We start from the raw sequence: 22,588 nt of genomic DNA, 5'->3' as shown, positions 1-22,588 counted from the left end.
CCAGTGAGTGGAGAATTAGGTGGGAGAAGGAAATGATGAATGCTGGCCACTGCAAAGGCGACTTTTGATGACATATGAGAAGAAGTGAGTTCAGATTCCTGGAAGCATCTCTTGTAGCCCTGACTTAGCAAAGGGATCTGAATTACGCAAAGGAGTCAACCTGGCGCTAGAATTTTTTTTTAAGTGACTTGTTCGAGATCACAGAGTGTATGGCAGAGCCAGCACTAGAATCCATGATTCTAGGAGTTTTGTGTTCTACTACTGCTCCTCATTTCTATAGTGCTACTAGATGGACGCAGCACTGTACAGTACATATTATATGCAGGTACTTTCTCTGTCCCTAGAGGGCTCACAATCTAAGGGGTCCTTTTACCAAGCTGTTGGTAAAAGGGTCCTGCACTAGAGGCGGTGGCCATTTTTCCTGCACACCAGGGACCTTTTTCACTGTGGCAAGTAAAAAAGCCCCTAGCACACACATGGCCATTCGGTAAGAGAACTCTTACATCATGGCCATGCGGCAGGTAGCCCTTACCACCACCCATTGAGGTGGCGATAAGGGCTCCCGCGCTAACCTGGTGGCGTGCGGCAATGCCCGATTACCGCTGAGTTATTGCTTTGCAAGCCATATCTAAAGGTTTTCTTTTCCCCCCAGAAATGGTGCACGCTCGGGGCAGGACTGCCGCCAGTGGCCGCGTTGGGCCGGCAGTAGTCTTGGAACAGTGAGTGAGCGGTAAGCCCTGCATTGGGCTTACTGCCACTCTGTAAAAGGGTCCCCAAGTTTTTGTACCCGGAGCAATGGAGGGTTAAGTGACTTCAGGAGCTGCAGTGGGAATCAAACCCAGATCACCTGGATCAAAGCCTGCTGCACTAACCATTAGGCTACTCCTGCACTCGAGCCACTCTGTATGCCATATTTCTGATTTGTCTTTCATTTACATATGTCTGATAGCCACCCTTTTGACCTCAAAAGAGTGAAGATAGCTAGGATGTTTATACTTATGTTTGCTGTAGTCTACTTTAGTTTCTTTTGTTTCAGAGTACAGACGCCCGACCCCTCCGCCGAAAACTGGATATCATCGCTACCAGTTTCTCCTGTACAAGCAGCCAGCAAATCAGGATATCTCTCTCACTGAGGAAGAAAGGGCAACCTACGGTAAGGGCATTCAAAACTTTCCTTCTCTTCTCTTATCCTGGGAGGTTGTTCAAATTAATGGGAAAATTCTTCATCATCATTTTAAAATATAATTTCACTCCTTGTGCTCTTTAGTACAATCATTCTCCTTTAAATCTAAAAGCTGCCTTTCCTGGTAGGTAGAAAATATATATATATTTTTTTTAATTTTATTTATTTGCATTTCAAATTTAAACACAAGCATTTACATCTTGTTACAGTAAATGAGAGCGAATCAATAAAGAAATACTAAAGGAAAAAATATAACTCTTTCTTAGACCACCTAATCAAGAAAAGCAATGAGGGCGTTAAGAAACCATGGTGGATTAAATATAACAAATGAAAAAAGGAAAAATCAAAGAAGGCCTGGAGAAGACCACTTACACAATCTTAAATCCAGCTTTTCTTAAATCTTAGAAAACTATCTAGCAGTTTTTTTAATTTTTAAGAATTCTTTCAGTTGCTCAGGTTCAAAGAAAACATATTTTTTATCTAAGTAATTTACAAGACATTTGCAAGGGTAGGATAAAAGAAATTTAGCACCCAGGCTTCACGTCTCTTCTCTAAGCAGAAGAAAAGCTTTACGTCTATCCTGAGTGGTTTTCACCACATCAGGATAGATCCAAATTCTATCTCCCAGAAACATTTTTGTAGAGTTTCTAAAAAATATTTTCAACAGGGAGTTTAAATCCTGCTCAAACACCATCGAAACCAGCAAAGTTTTTCTTTCCAAAACTGTTATATTGGATTGTTCAAGAAAATCCGTTAAATTTTGTAAATCCCCTGCTTCTTTCAGCTTTTCTCCTTGCTTGAAATCAGGAAGATAATAGATCTTACTAATTGGGGGAATTAGATCTGAAGAATATTGAAGAACCTCCATTAAATATTTTTTAAACATTTCACTCGCGTTGAACTCTGAAGATCTTGGAAAATTCAGAAGGCGTAAATTTAAACGCCTGTTATAGTTTTCAAATTGTTCAATCTTGCGGTGTATCATCCCTCTATCTTTTATAAGCATATCAGTTTTAAGTTTTAAATTAGATATGTCCGTCTGGGTGTCTATATTCACTTTTTCTAATTCTTTCTTAAAAGTCTCAAAAGCTGAAGTTAGTAAATCCAACTTACTCACAACCGGAGCAACTGTAGTGGTAAGTGTTTGTATTGCAGTCCAGATGGTTTCTAAGGTTATCGCCTCGGGAGCTGTATGCTCGATGTTAATTTCTTTCCCCAGCGTTTCAGCTTGTGCTCCAGCAGTTAGATCTTCCTCCACTCCAACATCGGAAGTTTCCGGAACGTCTAGCACATTTCTGAGAGCTGCTGGGCAAGGCGGAGGATTTAATTCCGGCGAGGATAGAGTTGTTGTATTTCCCGGTGAGAGCGGCGTTCCACCTGCTTCTCCCAACGCGAGATTCTCACTCGAGCCGGTTAATCGTGGTGTACTGGTGGCGAACCTATCTAGCGTCGTCTGAAACAAAGCGGTATTCACAGCCACTGCCGGTAAGCTCTTCACCGCTCCCTTCCTTTTTGTATGAGGCATTTTAAAAACCAAAAAAGAATTTTTTTGCAAGAAACAAGTTACTCCGAGGAAAGGTTCAGGAGCTAGAGAGGCGTCCTCCGTTCAATCCGCCATCTTGACACGCCCCCTCTGTAGAATATATTTTTCACATGCAAAACAAACATATTTTACTCGCAGAAGAGGCTCTTATGAAAATATATGGCTGAATACATGTGTAAAAAGTAGGCATGTCCATTTAAATGACACCTAAGTTTGTTCATCAAGTGTGAAATTTTGGTCTTATATTAGATTCTCAACTTTCATTTAAATATCAAGGGGCCCTTTTACCAAGCAGCTGTAAAAGGTGGCCTACGGTGGCATCAGCATATGAGATTTCCGCCCGCGGAGGCCACCTTTTACCACAGTAGATAAAGATTTTTTTTTTTTTAAGGAGGCAGTAAATGGTTGTGTGGTACTTAAAAAATTGCCAAGCAACCATTTACTGATGCAGCCCTTACCGCCTCCTATTTGGGAGGTGGTGAGGGCTCTGGTGGTAACCCAGTGATAATTGGGCAGTGCGTGGTACTGCCCAATTACCACTAGGCATGCCCACTCCACACCCACCAGTGCTAGAAAATAATAAATATTTTCTAACGCTGGAAATGGTGTGCAGCAGACCTGGAACTACCACCGGGCTCCTGAGTGAGCCCGGCAATAGGGACGATTTGCCAGGTGGAAACCTGGTGGTAGCCCTATCACCACTTCATAAAAGGGTCCCCAAGTTTGTAATGTAGTGAGCAAGCTGAAAGGTTGTAACTCAGCTGACAATTTTAGATCAGTCATGCAGACTCTTATTAGTAGTGATTTAGATTACTGTAATGCCATCTACAAAATGAAAAGCACTTTAAATTATACAAAATGCTGCAGCCAGGCTCATATCAGACTGTTCTTGTTTTCAATCAATCAATCACTCCAATTTTAAAGTAATTAGTTACCAGTGCAATAACATATTTTATTTAAAACTAGTAAAAAAAGGCCCGTTTCTGTTTCTAATGAAACGGGCGCTAGCAAGGTTCCCCCCCCTTGCCGATCACCCGACCCCCCCTACCCGGGCGCATCACGAAGCCCCTCCCCCCGCGCCTTCATGTCCCCCCTCGCCACCCAGAACCGCTAATGGTAACGGTGGCCGGCCCCTGCTGCTTCTCCTTTTGAGCAGCAGGAGCCGGTAGATAAAGAGAAGAAAAACAAAACAACAGAGTGTCGCAAAACGCACCTCCTTAGAGAAGCATCTGAGATTGGCACACGTCTCTGGAGGCGCTCCTCCTCTCTCCTCTGACGTCTGTGCGTTCCTCCGGGGTCTCCCTGCACGGGCAGTGACGTTAAGGGTAGAGGAGGAGCGGCTGCAGAGACGTCTGGCAATCTGAGATGGTTGTGTACGGAGGTGCGTTGTATGAGTTGTTTGTTTTCTTGTGTTTATGTACTGGCTGCCGTTGCGGGTGGGGAGGCGGTGGATTGGGGGAGGGGCTTCGTGATGTGGCAGCGGGAGGGGTCAGATGATGCGTGGAGGAGGGAAGGGGTAGGGGGCGGGGCTTCGTGATGTAGCGTCGATATTTTTACCTGGGGCAATGGAGGGTGTGTAGCGATTCGTAGTCAGGGGGAGGAGTAGGGAAATACACTGCGCGTGTTTCCCTACTCCTCCCCCTGCCTGGTTCGTTGTTTGTTGGAGGGGGTTGCAGTCCCTTCACTCTCTGTGTTCCGCCCTCGACGTCATGACGTTAGACGCGAGGGCGGGGCATACAGATGGTGATTTTGAAGGCTTCACCAGCATGAACTTACGAACTGTTTAGGGATGACTTTCAGCAGGTTGTCTTCAGAACGCTGAGGTAACGTTTTATGTCCAGATGGGACGTGGCTGAGGGCGGGTCTATGAGTTAGGGTGAGTGGTCCTGATAGCCTAGCCTAAGAAGACTACAGGAGTTCAGTGCTTCACTGCCTTGCAGTGAGCTTCAGAATGTTCGAGCCTGCCATGAGTGGGAAAGCGCGGGGTACAAATGTAACAAAAAAAAATATATAGATATTGCTTATAATACACAAAGCCTTATATCAAGATTGAGATCACTATTTGTCAACAGTACTTAAAATGTATTTTCCACACTGTACTTGAAGATCCGAGGGCTCACAGCTTCTGTATATACCAGCTCTGAGAAAGAGACAGTTTGAAGAAAGAGTGTCTTCTTTATTGCAAGCCCAATGGCATGGAATCAGCTATCCAAGCAGATTGATTATTTATTTATTTACAGCCTTTTTAGAAGAATTCACTCAAGGTGATGTACAGTAGATTGATAACAGACATGAACAAATTTAAGAAACTTCTGAAGGGTCATTTATTCTGTAAAGTTTACAGATTATTGGATTAAATATTTTATAACATCTTGAGTTCAGGCAAAACTGTATCTTATGTAAAGACTTATGTAAATTCCATATTTTGTTTTTATGTCTTTTTAAAGATTATCCCCCGGATAATGACTTTCTTGCTTCAAAAAAGCTCTTTTCCGAAGCCTTTAATACAAAGAGTGACTGACTATACACCCATTCTGCACCTAGACTAGCTTGCTACACACACTGTAACTTAGACCAGTTCCTTATATCTTGATTCTATACAGCACACCTATTGGTCCGTGCCAAAATCCAAGTGTAACACGCATAACTTAATTGGTTTAACAATCTAATCAGCGTTGATAACAGGTCTTAATGAGCAATAATGATCACTAATTGGTGATAATTAGAATTTACACGCACAACTCGCTAAGCATATTCTGTAACGCACTGCAATGCGTTCATCAAAAAAGGGCATGGTTATGGGTGTGGAAATGGGCATTTCGTGGGCATTCCAAAATTTATGCGCACTGTTATAGAATGTGCCCCAGTGCGCCTAAATCTATGTGCCAACGTTTATTCCACATTTCCCTTGGTATAAATGAATGCACGTAGTTGTAAGCACTGTGATATCAACTAAGCATATTCTATATACCATGCCTAAATATAGGTGCTGGTTACAGAATACACTTAGGTAGAAATTTATTCCACATGGAGTTTTTAGGCACCATATATAGAATCTGTGTGTATCACGTGTGATCTGACTAGGAATAGGCGGAATACAAATTACTAAACTTCAACTTATCAGCGAGATGCATCTTAGCATCATATTAGCATACCATGACATGCCAATGTTTCTCCTTTCACAATGTACCAGATATTCTTCATGTTTATGAGAGGATTTCTCCACACAAAACCACTGGTGCCCTAGGAATTAGTCCTGGCACAGCTGATGAAGTCACCTTTGAGCCTAAGCTGGATCATTCAAACACCTCTCATGGGAGATGGCATTTTTAAAAGAAGAAAGTTCTGCAAAATGAGTCAGTGAACAACGGGCATTGGTGTTATATGCACCATACACCCAGTTTTTCCCAAATAGAGTCGTTTTTAGAATTAATTCAAAATGTCTATCAGCATTTTCAGCCTTCCACATCAACCAGCATAGAAGTCTCACATTCATCAGGAGAAAAGGTGCGTCATACACTGTATTGTAAGGGTAATCACTTTCTTCCTAAATAGAGCAAAGGTGTACTGCAAATTGACCACACTCATTATACCTTGCAACCTTAACTGTCTGGGATTGCTATTTCTAAAAGAACAATAGCAAACATTTTAATAGAATGCATTCAGTTTTCCTATCAGCAGGCTGATTTTTAACTCAGAATAAGGTAAAGGCCCATAAAAAAAAGAAGAGTAGCAGCATCAATAGCTTATCTAAGTCAGCATGTCTGGAAGACATCTGCAAAGCAGCAACATGGTCATCCCTCCGAATATTGTCTAGGTCACATATCCAGGAAGGACGGTTCATTCAGGTCAAACAATATTAAGAAATTATTTGCATAACCACATCAACTCTTACAAAAGAAAAACCAGGTTGCTCAGGCCTATTAGCAATTACAGATCACATCTTCAAAACACCTATCTGCAAGGCTTTCTTGGACTAGAAAATTATGGCAAGCCTCAGCTATTTTTATGGCCAACTCATCCTGCTTGTCAGTAAAAAAGTGAAATTGTTTCCCTGCAATGAGGATTCTTTGTAGATAGCCAGCCAGCTGCAAACTATGCCAAAACATTTCACAAGACCCCACAGTCATTCACAAAGGAAAAATATTCAACATAAAGGACTATTTTACATGCTCATCTTCCAATGTGGTATATATCATTCAGTGTAAGAAATGTAACGAAGGATGCTATATTGGAGAAACAGGCCAGATGCTTAAGACAAGATTCAATCTACACAGACATCACATGAAAATAGCCGGTGCCAGTCAGGCCCCCACCCCTGTGGGCCAACACTTCACTAGGCCAGAACACTGCACCAGTGATTTCACAGTAAGAATACTGAAAGGTAATTTTAAAGCAATACAGGAACGTAAGACCTTTGAAATAAGAATGATTGAATATTTTGACACCCAACAAACAGGACTTAATAAGGATCTGGGTTTTCTAACTCATTATAAAACATAAGCTGTATTTCTTTGTTTATTACCCTCTTCTCACCTACCAACACCCATTCTGTTAGAATATCAATGAAATGCTTTGATGTCCCCATGCATACCCCCACCCTCCCACTCTATCAGACAGTCAAAGTAATGCTTTGATGTTTCTCTCATATATACTATCTGCTACCTCATTTGCTTATTTCCGATCTGAGGAAGAAGGGCAACCTTCGAAAGCTAATCAAGAAATGTATTAAGTTATGTCCAATAAAAAAGGTATCATCTTATTTTCTTTTCCATGTTTTATTTTGTTTGACTTCTATTGATAACCTTTAAGAGTAGACTAACACGGCTACCACACCTCTCTACTTTAGATAGCAGGAGAAATCAGACACACAATCTCACTTTCCTCCCCAAGAGTTTATTCTAAGCTACGTACTCAAAAGTAGTAACTCATGGGAAGGATCATGCATATATAGAAACGTTTTAAGCTAATTCTCAGCTTTGAGAGAGCTACTGCATCTCAGTGCCTTTATATGATATCACCCACTTGTGTGTCTGATTTATCTTTACCTTTGATAGGTAAAAAGCCGATATGCCTATGGCTTTGAAGGTTCTAAAGCCATGGATGGTTTAAAGCAGCTTAACCCATCATTTGATCTTCTATGAAGCCATCCTCTGAAATATGATATTGTGAGAATCACATCAACAGTAATTCCCAAAATTCAAAAAAATCAGTCACAACTTTTCATTATTTCAGTTACAGTTACATAAGTGCAGTTTCAACAGCCTAACCTTTATTGGGTTCCTCAGCAACTCAAAACAGCTAGGGATCACGGTTACCATTTTAAACCTGGGGCCATGGAGAGCGGGAGCAACTGGGGATCTCCTGCTCACCCTAGACATCAGGGACCCACCTCCCCCTCTAAGGCCAGGATTGAGATTGGGGAATGGGCAGGGGTTGCAGGAGGCGAGTCTTCTTTTACCAGGGGTCATAGAATGGGGGGGGGGGGGGTCTTGAGAGGAGGATTGGAGTGAAAGGGAGGGATGCCTTGTTGGGGGGATTGGGGGGTTAAGATGATGTAGTGAGGGATTAAGGAGAATCTGATGCCTCGTGGGAGTGGTCTGGGGGAACAGAGGCTGTGGCATCGGGGGAGGGGGGTGGCTCAGATAGGGAGCAGCAATTTTAAATAGTGTCCTAGTTTTTGTTTCAGAGCATGCAGCTTTTTAAAATCTTTGCTCCCTCTAAATGTAAGAAGATATCCACATGCAGTCCTGCGATTATTGTTCAGGAGGCTCTGTGTTTAGTAGTCTTTTGTGAAATACTATGGGAATTCTTGGCATCCCGACCTAGACATGTGAATTCCTCTCTCCACATCCTATCTAAAATCTGCCTCTTGGTTTATGATACTCTGTTCAACAACATAGGCAGCGGAATGAGGTGGGCCACAGGGACCATTAGCCAACCAACATGTTACCTACATGGCATCACCAATTATGAAGGGTGGGGGTGGGGCAGAGATTGGTTTATTTGGTCCCCCCAATTAGCAAGGTGTTCTTTGTGATAGTGTTGCAAATCCATAAGAAAAGAAGCAGTGATTGAGTATTGTCTGATAAGAAGTCAACAACAGAGAAGATTCCTTTCACAACTGTATACTCTTCCTAGCCACCTGCAAAATTTGAACATACAATGTAAGGAGCATATCATGAGAAACAGTATAACTACAATGGATGTGAAGGCAGTAAAGAGCAAAAGACATATTTGAACTTAACATTAAACAATACAACTGAAACGAATGAATTTACATCTGTTGGAGTGACCATAATATCTAAGTATCTTGGAGTGAGGCATGCAACTGTAGAGATAGATGCAATCTGGCTTTCGTGGACAGCGGTGTAGATGAGGTTGCTAGTTAACAAGCCCTAGTCTAGCACCTCTAGAGTTAAATCGCACTATACAAATAGAGACCTGTGAGGAACAGTACAGTATGTGATAACTCCTTGTGAGCTGAGATTCTAGTTCAAGCGTGTTTGCACACACCTGCTGCTGTGAAGGAACACTGGCTACCTTTATACCTCTGATCTGTATGAAGCTAATAGCTGTTGATTTTGGCCAGTGTGTCTTGGGATGAGCATGATTCATCCTCTTTGTCTAGGGAGGCAAGGTAACAAACTTCTGCCTCCACAGAGAACTCTCAGCAAATGAACATGCTGCTACTAGTGGAGCCCACTTTAACCCTGGAAAAAAAACTTTACAAAAGAGTGGGGGAGTAAGTTAGTATGCAAGGAATTATACTGAAAAGAAACAAAGGTACCACACTTCAGAAGAAGAATGAAATTCATACATATAAAATGGAGAATCACTAGCTGGGCAATACAGACCTGCACAACAGGATTTGGTAATTCCAGGAAACCATCAAAAGAATACACACTAGCAATGCAGTAATAAAATAGAACACTTTGGAGGTTGTGATACCCTTTACTGTACCAACAAAAAGATCAAATGACCTCCACACATCAACTGTTAGGGGATTTATGGATGATGTATCTGAGAAATGGGCCTTTGAGTCCTTGAAAATTAATGCACGAATGCATCTATCTTTTTGTTAGTCTAATAAAAGATATGACAGCCTCCAAAATATCCTTTATTTCATGGTAACAAAATGGCAACAAACATTCTAAATCACATAGCTTTAATAGTTATAATGAAGGAACTGCAGCCTGCTGCTTGCCTTTTCCACACCAGAAAAAAAAAACTCCACATATCAAAAGTAGTGGGAACAAATGGCTACAGCTTTATTGAAAAAAACAAGTTAATACCTTAATGCATCTAAGAAATAATACAGATTTCACAATAACAATAAATGTGATAATGCCCCCCCCCCCCCCCACACACACAGATTCAGTAAATTGTGTTCTCAATTGGCTACTAGCCATAGTCAGTTCAATTGCTTGCTTTGTGGTCTGTCTTCAAACTGGGCCACTCACAAACAGTCAATGACAAGTAAGGTTGTTGTACTTATGAAGATCACCATCTGGATGCATTGGTCCATGCTAATACAAAGCCATGTCCACCTAGGTTGGCTCTTCCAAACCAAAGTAGTGCGGAGCCTGTGCACCTTTAATTCTTTTGCTTTCGACTCAGTTGAGGCCCTCCCTACAGTTGCAGTGATTTTAGGGTCCCCTGATGGAGCACAGTATTTATAATCAGCCCATAACCAATTTAGAGGTGAAGTTATCAACATGGGCTGCCGTTAAAATGTGTTCTTTACTTAGAGGCCAACTGAATTTCAGTTTTGGTTTCAGTTACGGCACAAAAACTGGCCCACAATAATTTTTTTTGCCAGGTTTCGGCCAAAAAAAGTTATTTTAATTTTTGACAATGTTTTTGGTTTCAGCCAAAAATGATCATGTGTTTTTGGTGGAAGCCGAAAATGTGTGCTTTGTCCCATTTGTGTCCTTCCCTCCACCCTCCAAACAGAAGTTGCCTCTCCTCCTGGATCCCCCCCCCCCCCCACAGCCCGAGTGCCTCCCCCTTCCACCAGTAGGCCCCCTGAGCCTATCTTACAATCTCTGGTGGTCTAGGGGTGAGCCCAGTTACTCCTGCTCATTCTGGCTCTGCTCTCAAAATGGCTGCCACAACTGGAGCATTGCTCCTGCCCTGACTAACCACTAGACCACGAGGGATTTGTAAGATAGTCCTGGGGGGGGGGGGGGGGGCTACTCTTTGTATTCTTACGTTGTTAGTTTTTTTTGTACTGCAATTGCAAATAATGCAGTTATGATCTTACACAATAGTTTATGTGGTAAAAAGAGTGCTCCAATTGAATGCTTTTGATTCAAAATTTTAGCAAGAATCTAAGTGTGTAAATTTGAGATAAGCTCCTTAGGAATTAGCTTCTCTGTGGAGATATGATGTCAGCTGTCGCTCTAAGTGTGGCACAAAGTCAGCCACTGTAAAAGCACCATGGTTTTTAGTTTCAGTTTTCATTAGCTGCAGTCCATGTGTGTAAGCTATTTTGCTTAGAGGAAAAATATAGCCTTTCATTATTTAAATTATTATATTCTGGCTTGGATACTGTGGGTTTAGCAGAGGGATGCAGACTGCAAGCTCTAACAATCCCCAGCAGCCCTCATTAGTTCATATTCACACAACCAAATTTGAATTTTTGGTTTTGATTTCAGCCTTAGCCGAAACCGGGTGATGAGTTTCAGCTGCAGTTTCGTTTTTTTGCTGAAAACTTTCATACACTTTTGGTGGCAGTGGCAGTTTCAGCCGGCCTCCAATTTTACTGTTAACCAGGGGCGTAGCCTGACCTCGGCGGGAGGGGGGTCCAGAGCCCGAGGTGGGAGGGCACTGTTTAGCCCGCCTCCCCCAGCCGCTGCCCCCCCCCCACCACTTTGGATCCTCGCCGCCGCTGAACCTCCCCCGTCGCCACTGCCAGGTACCTTTGCTGGCGGGGGTCCCCAACCCCGGCCAGCCAAAGAGTCTTCTTCAGCGCCGGTCGACTCCAGTGCCTTCGCTGATGATCTCTTTCTGACTCCTTACGTCCTGCATGCACGTCCTGTATGTAGCCCCATGCAGGACGTGCATGCAGGATGTAAGGAGTCAGAAAGAGATCATCAGTGAGGGCACCGGAGTCGACCAGCGCTGAAGAAGACTCTTTGGCTGGTGGGGGTTGGGGACCCCCGCCAGCAAAGGTACCTGGTGGCAGCGGCGATGGAGGAGGGTCGGCGGCGGGTCAAATGTAGAGGAGGCCAGGGCTTAATCTGTGGGGGCCCATGCCCCCATGGCCCCAGGTAGCTGCGCCCCTGCTGTTAACCCCTAGGTCTCGTATAAAATGCGACCTATGCTAAAACAGCGCAAATTAATGGTAAAATAACATCTCTTAATGGAAACCCACATTAATAACCCAACCCCCTTAGTGAATAGCCTGGGCTTCACCTGTGTGATACATGTTGTATAAAACTGTAACTGGACTTGGCAGTAAGCATGATGAATTTATTGGTTGCATATGATCTGATTTGCTTCAGAGCAGGTGTAAAGGTCCACGCCTGCAAGGTAAACCGATTTCTGCCACTTACACTGGTCTGTATATATAAAGCAGATGCGAATGTTTGTTTGTCCATGTCTGAACTCCTCTGGCCCCCGCAGAGCTACTGCCACCAAACCCGACATGCAGACCAGGGGCGGACTTACCTTTTGGGCAACCGGGCAGTGCCTGAGGGCCCAGAGTCTCTGCCCAGTTGCCCACTACCGCACACTACAGCCCTCTCGGGGCCTGGTGGTCTAGTGGCCACTATTGCTTTTCTCCCTGGTTGCATTGCTGTGTTTGCAAAATGGCTGCCGAGACTCTCGACTCTCAGCAGCCATTTTGTAAGCACGGCGCCGCGCCGCACAGAGTAGAAGCAGTGGGTGAGCAGGAAAGAGGGGATTTATTTCCTGCCCCGAAGAAGCCACAGCCACTAGACCACCAGGGTCTGTCTAGGTGGGTGGGTGGGGGGGGGGGGGAAACAGTATCAACACGGTGGGAGGGAGGCAGCACAGCGAGGGTGGGGGCACTGTTGCGGCAGCATGGCAGGCAGCAGCAGCATGGCGGGGGGCCCAAAGTAGTGTCAGTGCCCAGAGGCCCAGAGTACTCTCAGTCCGCCCCGATGCAGACTCTGCCAGCTATTGCTGAGGTTATTGTGTAGTTTGAAGCAATTCAGTTTATGGGGGCACTTACAGAATGGGGAGCAATACCTCCATCCATTAAATGAATAGGCTACAGGTTGGAAAGTTCTTTCTTGCTGTTGTGACAAATGGCTTGGGACAGGGTGAGGAGGGCTCAGAGACTGTTCGGGAGAAACACAGTCAGCAGCTGTTGTCCCTCTCTCATTCTCTAATACCCTCTTTCCTAACAATTTCAGTACAAGGTTGGTTCAGAGACTGGTGGGAACAGGCTAGGGAGAAAGTAATGGGGTCAGACTGGGAAGTGTGTGTGTGTGTGTGTGCATAAATTCACTACCCCGCCAGGAGAACGCTTCTCGAAAAAGGCGGGAAACTGAATTTCAATATGCCCTTGAAAAGAAGACTGTGTTTTGACAGGAAAATGGTGAAAGCCAAACGGCAGGCACCTGCTAGATTGAAAGAAACAACTAATCAAGAAAATTAACCTAAACAAATTGATCGGAAAAGAAAAGTTAGTGCTAGGTAGGGATCCAGTCTCCATATTTTCTGATTTAAGGGAGTATTAAACTCAATGTCAATGTCACCCTTTCTCACATACCCCTCAGCAAAACACCCTTGCCAGGTATTTGTGACCTGGATTGGCCACTGTTGGAAATAGGATGCTGGGCTTGATGGACCTTTGGTCTGCCCTAGTATGGCAATACTTATGTACTTATATACCCAGTCACACTCAGCCATTCTCACCCCCCCCCCCACTCATACTCACCCATTCTAATATAGCACTCAGCAAAACACTCCACTCATACTCACCCATTCTCACACACTCCTCAGCAAAATAACTCTAATCACACACCCCAGAATAGCACATCCCCACTCACACTCACCCCTCAGTACCACACCCCCACTGACACTCACCTATTCTCACACACCCCAGAGTAGCACACTTCCATGCACACTCACCCCTCAGCAGTACACCTCCACTCACACCACAGAATAGCACACCCGCACTCACATTCATCCATTCTCACATACCCCTCACCAAAACACTCACCCGTTCTCACACACCCCTCAGCAAAACAACCCAACTCACACTCAACCATTCTCACATACCTCTCAGCAGAAAACCCTCACTCAAACCCTCTTCACCAGTACACCCCCATTCATACTCATTCATTCTCACACTCACCCCTCAGCAGTACACCCCCACTCACACATTCTCACCCCCCTTAGTACCACACCCCCATTCACACTCACCCATTCTCACACCAAAATCCAAGAAATGCTACCAAGTGAAACAATGGTTCAAGGGCTTTCTCACCTCTAGATTCTACCAAGTAAAACAATCAGGCCTCATCTCAGCTCCTTGGTCTCCTTATTACAGAGTTCCACAAGGCTCTCCTCTCTCCCCCATCATGTTTAATATAATGATGGCACCTCTAGGTTATCTACTTGAATCAAATGGTTTCAAATGTTTCATGTATGCCGATGATGTTACAATCTATGTCACTTTTAACGTTAGAAAGGTGAGCTACTGTTGCTTTGCTCTTGCGACCGAAGGCAATCTGTTCTCAGGAGCCTCCATTGTTCTAGAATTTGGGAGCCTTCTAAGCTCCATGTTTATTACTTAGATATGTTCGAGGTTACACCTATCCAGACTCCTGATGCAGGCGGCCACATCGAAAAATGGCACCATGTCAAGCCTCAGAACTATCCTCCATTTAATAAACTTTTTTTATTTGGACTCTACAACTCTTGGTCCTCTGTTGGACGTGTCATCTCGTACCCTGCTCCTTTGTTTTTCTGCTTGTGACTTCTTGTAGTGGTGTTCTTGTTCCTCTACCTTCAGTGGTTCCCCTCTGCACTGTTTTAGAAGAGCCATTTTACATACATATATTGCCATACATCATTTTACCCCCGAAAAGTGTTAAGTATGAAAGTAAATGTCTAGAATCCAGCTCCATCATCATTCTGATGAAAAGAAGGAATGAGTGAGAGTCCACCAGTGCAGAATTTGTACAGGGTGGACTTTTCAAGTACCTGCTTAACTTCCGTAGCATGCATTTGAAAAGGAAGCATACACAGGGGTGGAACATAGGCAGTAGTCCCACTTGCTAATATCTGGGATTAATGTTAACATAGCATGTCTTGACAGTAGCCCATGTTGATAATTTCCTTCCTTAATTAAAGAAGGAGAAATGTCTTTGGAAGTCGCTGCTCTGTGTGATGGACGTGGGCCGGGTGTGGGGCAGATGGGCCATTGTGGCATCGCATGTGAGGTTGGCTCTTGGGCATTGGTGGGGTGGAGCATTATGGCATTGCGGTGTCAGCTCTGGTTGCTGGGGGTCTTCACACTGGGCGGGGGGGGGGGGGGAGGAATTTGTTGACCTGCGCTACCTTTGGGACATGTTGTTTTGCTGCTGACTTGCACTGTTTTGGTGCAGCTCTCATTTGGTGTGGTGGGACCTGGTTGCTAATGACTGGGATTGATGGTGGAATAACATGTCTTAGTAGTGGCTCACATTGATAACTTCTCCCCTAAATATAAGAAAGTTATGCTGTTACCACGTTAATGAATAATGCCATCAAATGCTATTGGAAGGTCTTGGAGCTCTCTTGCTAGCAATGATCTCTATGAGTTGCGTAGTTTCAAAAAACAGATATTTTATAGATCAAAACTTAGGACCTCTTTTATCAAGCCACACTAACAGTTCCCGCACACAAAGTGAATGGGATTTGTCGCTATTACCACACCAGGAGCCGCTAGCATGGCTTAATAAAAGAGGCTCTTAATTACACATATACAAAAAAAATTTTAAAAATAATATAAAGCTCCCAATTGTAAAACGCCAGGTCTGAACAAAAGAAATTGCCTTCTACATTTTTGAGTTTTTCTGGAAATGTCAGGAAATATATGTACTAAGCAATTAAGAAAAGAGGCATTCTGATGGCTAAAAAATGTTTCAGCAACCAGTGCAGGCAGCGAGCAAGGCCAAAGTCACAACCATGGTAGCTGATGAACATTCCTAAGTGAAAGATTGTTCCAAAATAGCTGAAACATCTACTGAACTCACTGGTGAACCTTGAACTTGATCCAGCAAGATCAGATCTAGCAGATGGCAAATAATAACACTTTGCAATGGGAGGAATTGATGCATCTTGAACTTTTAATATTTCCATTATATATTTCTTAAACATTTCATGTAGTGACTTGGAAAAATTAATCACTCAACTTTGAGATACTATATATTTTCTAACATTTCAGCTTTCCACCTTTTGCTAAAGCTTAGTGCGCTGATGGACATTAGTGTGTGCTGAGTGCCACTTGATGCATAGGTGTAAAATGGAACGTTCAGCATTTGGTGCATGCTGGTGTCCATTAATGCATGCTAAGCTTTAGTAAAAAGGTTACATTTGATGTTGCTTGATGTTTCTTCTTAATAGAAACTAGATCAGCTTTTATAGCCGTAATCTCACCCTGCATATTCTCACACTTTCATGTTCAAATAACTTCAGCCCCAGACCCATATTGCTTCTAAGTTAAAAATCAAAGGATGCTCCAAAGCAGACTCAACAGGCATAGGTTGGAACACAGACCAAAGACAATAACAAAGCACCTTCTGGCAAAATGCCACTTATTTTAAGTACCACAACCACTGAAATTACCATTTCTGCAGAGGTCAAGCCATAATCCAGTACTTCTTGTCCTCCTTCACTGATTAAATCCACTGCCGCTTCATTGCCAAACATCAAAGCTGTTCTTCCTTGTGAAGGTGACACCCATTATGGCAGCCAGTACATGCACCCCACCCTAATCTCCACTGGTGTACGCAGCTTGATGGTTCAGAGGGAAGACATTGCTCTGTATTGGCAGAGAAGCTGAACCTTAGTGAAGATGCCAGGCTACCTTGCTCCAGCGCAGATGCAAGCAGGAGAAAGACTACTGCTGGTACAATCTTGAAGTCTGCAGCACAAAAGAATCCATAGTAGCTTCAGGTAAAGCAACTGTGGAAGATAAGGGGGCTTCCTTCTGCTTGCACTTCTGTTTGACCATCACAGCTGCTCTGCAGTGTGAGTAGCAGTGAACACTGTGTTGTCTCCTCCATGAATCCAGACCAAGGATTTAAACTGACAAGCAAGGATACTTATGACATTATTCATGATGTATAGGGATATTTTATAGAATGCAAAGATAGGAAATGTATCTGCTTTAATGTGTGTGAGTAGGTGAACCATGCCATGTTATGTTTGATAGCTGATGCCTGCTGTGGAAGAAGATTGCAAATACCCTGTTTCCCTGAAAGTAAGACATCCCCTGAAAATAAGACCTAGTAGAGGTTTTCCTAAATTGGTAGATATAAGGCCTCCCCTGAAAGTAAGACCTAGCAAATTTTTGTTTGAAAGCAGGGCCGCCGAGAGCCGGACAAGGCCGCCCCCGGGCCGCCCCGGCCCCCCCCCCCACCTGAGGTCACCGGGCCCCCCTCCACCCACCCTCCGTCGCTCCCGGAACTAACCTTAATCGCCTCCTTTCACCTTTGCAGCAAGCAGCAACAGGGCAAGCCACTCCTTCCTTCCATGCCCCGCCTTCACGGACGTTACGTCAGGCGAGGGCGGGACACGGAAGGAAGGAGTGGCTTGCCCTGTTGCTGCTTGCTGCAAAGGTGAAAGGAGGCGTTTAAGGTTAGTTCCGGGAGCGACGGAGGGCGAGCGGGCCAACCCCGATCCAACCCCGATGTTTCCCCAAAAAATAAGACAGCCCCTGAAAATAAGACCTAGCGCATTTTGGGGGGCAAAAATTAATATAAGACAGTGTCTTATTTTCGGGGAAACACGGTATGTATCTGCACTTGGTCCCTGTCTCATTGTACTGTAGGAACAGCATTAGTATCATATGTATTATTCAGATGTTCTAATATGTGCGTAAGTGTTCCATTGCTGGTATGCTGATGTTGTATTATATCTCTTGTTATTTGAATGTTCTTCCAATCTGTCTACTATGGTACTGTTTATATTGTACTGACATTTATCGTATTTCTGTTCTTTGTTTCTGTTAAATGTTTTTATTTCTGATACTGTTTCATGTTAGTCCTATTATTAGATTTCAATTTGCCATTTCCAAGTTTACCTCATTGATTGTATTTATGCTTGTATTTGGTCATTTTACTATTGTTCTACTGTTAAATAAAATTGTAAGTTTTATGTTAAACTGTATATGCTGCACACCACGTTGGGTGAATCTCTTCATAAAGATGGTTAATAAATCCCAATAAATATATATGGAAAGGCACAATAAGGTGGCCATGGGAAACTTTATAAATACCATAACATTTGTGCATTTGGAGAAGAAATGGGATTGTGGTCCTATGAGGATTATGGAAACTAAAGAGGTTGTGATCACCTGGGATATTCCTATTCTGACTGATAAGAAAAGTACCAAATAATGCAATCTGACACCAAGAAAATGTAACAGAAAACTACAGAAATAATTTCCATTGTAATGGGTGTCACAGGCAGTTGCCAAGCACATCTTGATAGGTGCCTTTGCTATATTCTGTGGAGAAGAAACCTTAGTACAGAATAAATGTTTTATGGCTTTAAAAGTGGGTTTTTCACATTTGGTCACATGCTGGCTTTGATGCCAGCAGTTCTTTATATTCTTTTGCTTGCTAAAGGCTGCAAAATTGGGTCCTCATCAGAGAATTGCTAAATTACCCACAAGATCATAAGAATCAGTACTAGAGCCAGATTGGACAGTCACACCTTTTCCCCATTCTTAATTTGCTGTTCCCCTTCCTTCTCCTGTCCCCTACTTTATCTGCCCAACTGCCACCAATAACCTCATCTCCTGATGCTCTTCTGCACCATTCCAGTTTGCATGGAAGGAGGAGAATGCAGTGCATCAGGCTGCTGTGAGGTATCAACTCAAGGTTTGAACCGCATACAGTACAGTGTCCTGCATGGTTCAAACTGTAAGTGTGAGCTCTGAGGTACAAAAGAAAGAGGAAGCAGCTTGATGTACTGCCACTCTCCTCTTCCTGTTGTAAGCTGAATTGATACAGGGCAGAGGGGATGATGAGGTAAAAAAAGACTGAAGATGAGAATTGAGGGGATTCGTAGGAAGAGAAGAGCTGGGAGGATGAAGAGAGAATAATATGACGTGAAAGTACCTGAGTGGTGAGTGAGGGGGAGATAATGTGTGAAAGGAGGCATACAAGATAGGTGGAGCAAAGAGAACAGGGATAAGAAGTTGAAAGGAAGGGGATGGGAATGCAATGAGGAACAAGACTACAGCCATGGGAGGGACACTTCCCACTAAATCTGGGTTGTTCCCCACAGATCCTTGTTCTCTTCCTGTCTCTGCTACTGTATCTTTTTATGTCCTACTTTCTACCCACCCATCAATCCCAGACTTGCTCCCCTCACCTCAGTCCACCAATCTCAGACTCTACATCCTTTCACTTTCCTCCTCCCTGTCTCCAATCCTCCTGCTGTTTTCTATTCCTTTCTCCTGAGCCCTGAAACTTCCTCCAGATCCTCCTCCTGTTCCCTAACTTCCCCTTGATCCCCACCCTCCACCAAGGTACTTTCATATAATATAGTGACATGCATTATACAAGAGGCAAAGGTGCTACCTAATGGCTACAGAATTTCAGAAACTTTGCTGCAGAATGTCTAAGCAGAATCTACCCCTTAGATGTCTTAGGGGGCTGTTGGTAGGGTATTAGTAGTTGGTTTTCTGACCGCAACAAACATTTGATTTCCATGTGTAAAATTCCTACGTTTTTCCTCATTGGGACTTGATATCATTGGGACTTGATATACTCCTCCTGTGGAACTACAATATAAGATCAATATGAGACTTTACTACTCACCTAAGAAAGTGCACCTTATGAAGATCTGTGCCTCGGTAGTGTGTCTTAGGTACAGGCACCCGGATCCATCCTTGGGCCACATACTGTGGGCCTGCTCGAAGATTCAAGCCTTTTGGTGATGGGTATTTGCCTTTCTATCTCACATTTAGTCAGAACTGGTGATAACAAAATCCAGTTTTCTCTTTGGGATTGTTCCCTTGGAAGCCACTCGTAAGTGGGGGGGGGGGGGGGGGGCAACAAGATTCGTGCAATGGGCCTCTCTGATGATTTTGAAAGTGGCATTGGCAACCTGGCTTTCTACAGAATGTCCTTCAGAGCAGCTATGGTGTGCAGTCATGATCCATGTTCTTACTATGGAGAGGAGGTGCGTGTCCGACCTAGCCTCTCCTGCTGGGTGCCAGTTTCAAGCTACTTGGGAACCATTTTGGTCTACCTTGACATCTGCAGCCAGGAGTAGAATTTTGAATTATTGAATCTGTTTTAGTTATTTTTCTGTAGGTATACTAGGCACTGTGGGTGGGTCTGGCCTGTCCTGGGAGAGGGGTGAGGTGGGGGTCTGTTTATTCAAAATTGGAGTGTGTTTCAGACGCACAGTTCCTGATTGTTAGCATTTATTGTTGTAGTTCTGTGTGTTACTGTTTATGGTATGAAGCTTGTATCTTTGCACACTCAATAAAAATGATTTAAACATAAATGACTAAAATACTAGCATTTGCGCACATCTTTATATTCTAAAACTAGGTGGCTCCTTATAAAATTCCCTTAATTTGTGTATTTCATGAATCCATCCACACTCCGCGCAAACTCTGCCCCCAAATATGCCTACACACAAATCATGTAAAATACATGCCTTTTCATAATTTGTCCTTTTATATCTATTACCCTTGGTGTAATTTTGTATGCAAAAAAAAAATCCTTTATAAATTTACCCCCTGAATGTTCTTGTTGCCACATTGTAGGTCTCTGGAAAGGAGATTTTTGAAGGCTAGCAAAATGGTACAATCTTTGACTATCATTTAATACTAAAACATAATGACACCCACCTACTACTACTAGAATCCCATTAATCTTAGAAGAAAAAAATATCAGAGGAAACATATCCCACCAAGTGAGGGTGGCAGATAAATGACCCTTTAAAACTTTCCTGTGTACACTGCGATTTCTGAGAAAGTTTCAGTTTTTATAGTTGTTTTAGAATGAATGGCAACCTAGAATAAAACTGTAATTGGGTAAAAAGTACCACCAGAGAGCTTAAGTAAAGTCTAAAAGGAGAGAGCAAGTGTGCTTGGAAGGCAGACATGTTCAGAGATGAATTCTGGAATCTTTCAGTTCTTGCACTAGCAAACAGGAAGAAGAACAGAGGCAGAGGGGAGCTCCAAATCATTCCTCAATCCCAGGGAAGTATTCAGCTCCAGGAGGTGTGAAAAACTGACCCTGAACTTCAATGCAGCTTGTTTCCATCAGCAGCTGCAGTGAAAGCTCCAGGCCAGTATGCAGCTCTAGGTCTTGCTTTGCAATCCCAAGCAGTGCCGCTTTAACCACCTATGAAGCCCTGGACAAACTTTTGTGGATGGACCAAACACTCCTCCAATCTAGGGTTACCATATTTGCCATGACAAAAAATTCAGCCCACTCCTGCCACACCCCCTGTCATACCCCAGCCCCGCCCCAGCACACCCCTTTGCCACAGTGTCACCTTGACCCCCCTCAAGAAAGCCAGATTCTGTAAGCTGCAAAAATACTTGTAAAGTAACAAATGCATTTTCTTCTATTCTAAATACAAAATGAACATGACATGCTCATGAAATGCTTAGACATGTACATTTCATGAGCATGTCCCCCTTTCTTTTCCCTCCCATCCATGAGCAGCATATCCCCCTCTCCTCTTATCTCCATCCCCTTCTATGTATTTCACTCTTTTCCCTCCCTCTTCCCCATGTATGTCCCCTCCCCAATCTTTTTCCAGCCTCCCTCCAGCCACTTTTCCTGAATGAGCAAATAACCAGATTTCCATGTTTTCAGCTTGGATTTCTTTCTCACCAAAATGTCCTGAACATTTTACATTACAGTCTATCTGGTCTGCCATAATAGAGCTGGGCTAAGCTTTGTGTCCTAAGATTAATTCTATAACAAGGAAGCTGAATGACCCTGACCATAAAATACAAGAAATTAATTCTGAGATAAATGTGTTGAAGCAATCTGTGGATGAATGTAAGAAGAGTGTAGTAGGTCTAAAGATAATTAAAAGATATTACAAGCTTAAGAGCTAAAATGGCGGTATTGGAAAATCAAGCAAAAGCCTCGAATGTGCGTTTATTAAAGGTCCTAAAGTTGCCTATGCCTGTTCAATAGCTGACTGAGATATTAAAAGTTTCACCAGAAAATATGCTGTCCATTGCTCAGATATATTACTTACCGTCTTGAAAGAAGAAGTCTGAAGATACTGTACCTAAAACTTCTTTACCTCCTGTATTGGATATTTCAGATATTTTAGACACCTCAGATTCTAACTTGGTCATTGTGACAACTATGATAGTCTCTTTGGCATTGAAATATGATCCTGACTGGTTGCGTCATCTTTTCTGTAAATAGGAAGATTATCTGTAAATATGAAGGGAATTCAGAAAGTCACCCCCAGAATAAACATGATGGCAGAGGGAAAGATCATCCTAAACTCACTAGGCAAATGTAAAGCAATCGTAGTCTAGGTAAAAAGGTTCAAGACTTGCAATCTCTGATGTTTGAAGAAAACTTGATATTGTTGCTACCACAGAGACGTGGTTCAATGAGTCCCATGAATGGGATGTGACTATACCGGGCTATAATCTTTTTAGGAAGGATAGAGAG

At 43.2% G+C, this 22,588-nt stretch overlaps 1 protein-coding gene across 3 annotated transcripts in view; it reads left to right on the top strand.

The window, feature by feature from the left end:
• Window positions 1-22,588, top strand: part of PEBP4 (phosphatidylethanolamine binding protein 4) — a 539,830-nt gene that overhangs the window by 477,759 nt on the left and 39,483 nt on the right. For all 3 annotated transcript variants that reach the window (XM_030202039.1, XM_030202037.1, XM_030202040.1), the window contains exon 6: window positions 1,037-1,153. In XM_030202039.1, the coding sequence (XP_030057899.1) occupies window positions 1,037-1,153 (117 nt within the window). The remainder of the gene's footprint in view (window positions 1-1,036; window positions 1,154-22,588) is intronic.

Source organism: Microcaecilia unicolor, chromosome 4 (genome assembly GCF_901765095.1).
Source record: "Microcaecilia unicolor chromosome 4, aMicUni1.1, whole genome shotgun sequence".
NCBI classification, from domain to species: domain Eukaryota; kingdom Metazoa; phylum Chordata; class Amphibia; order Gymnophiona; family Siphonopidae; genus Microcaecilia; species Microcaecilia unicolor.
Note: the sequence above shows the minus strand (reverse complement) of the source record. Positions and strands in the feature narration are given on the sequence as shown.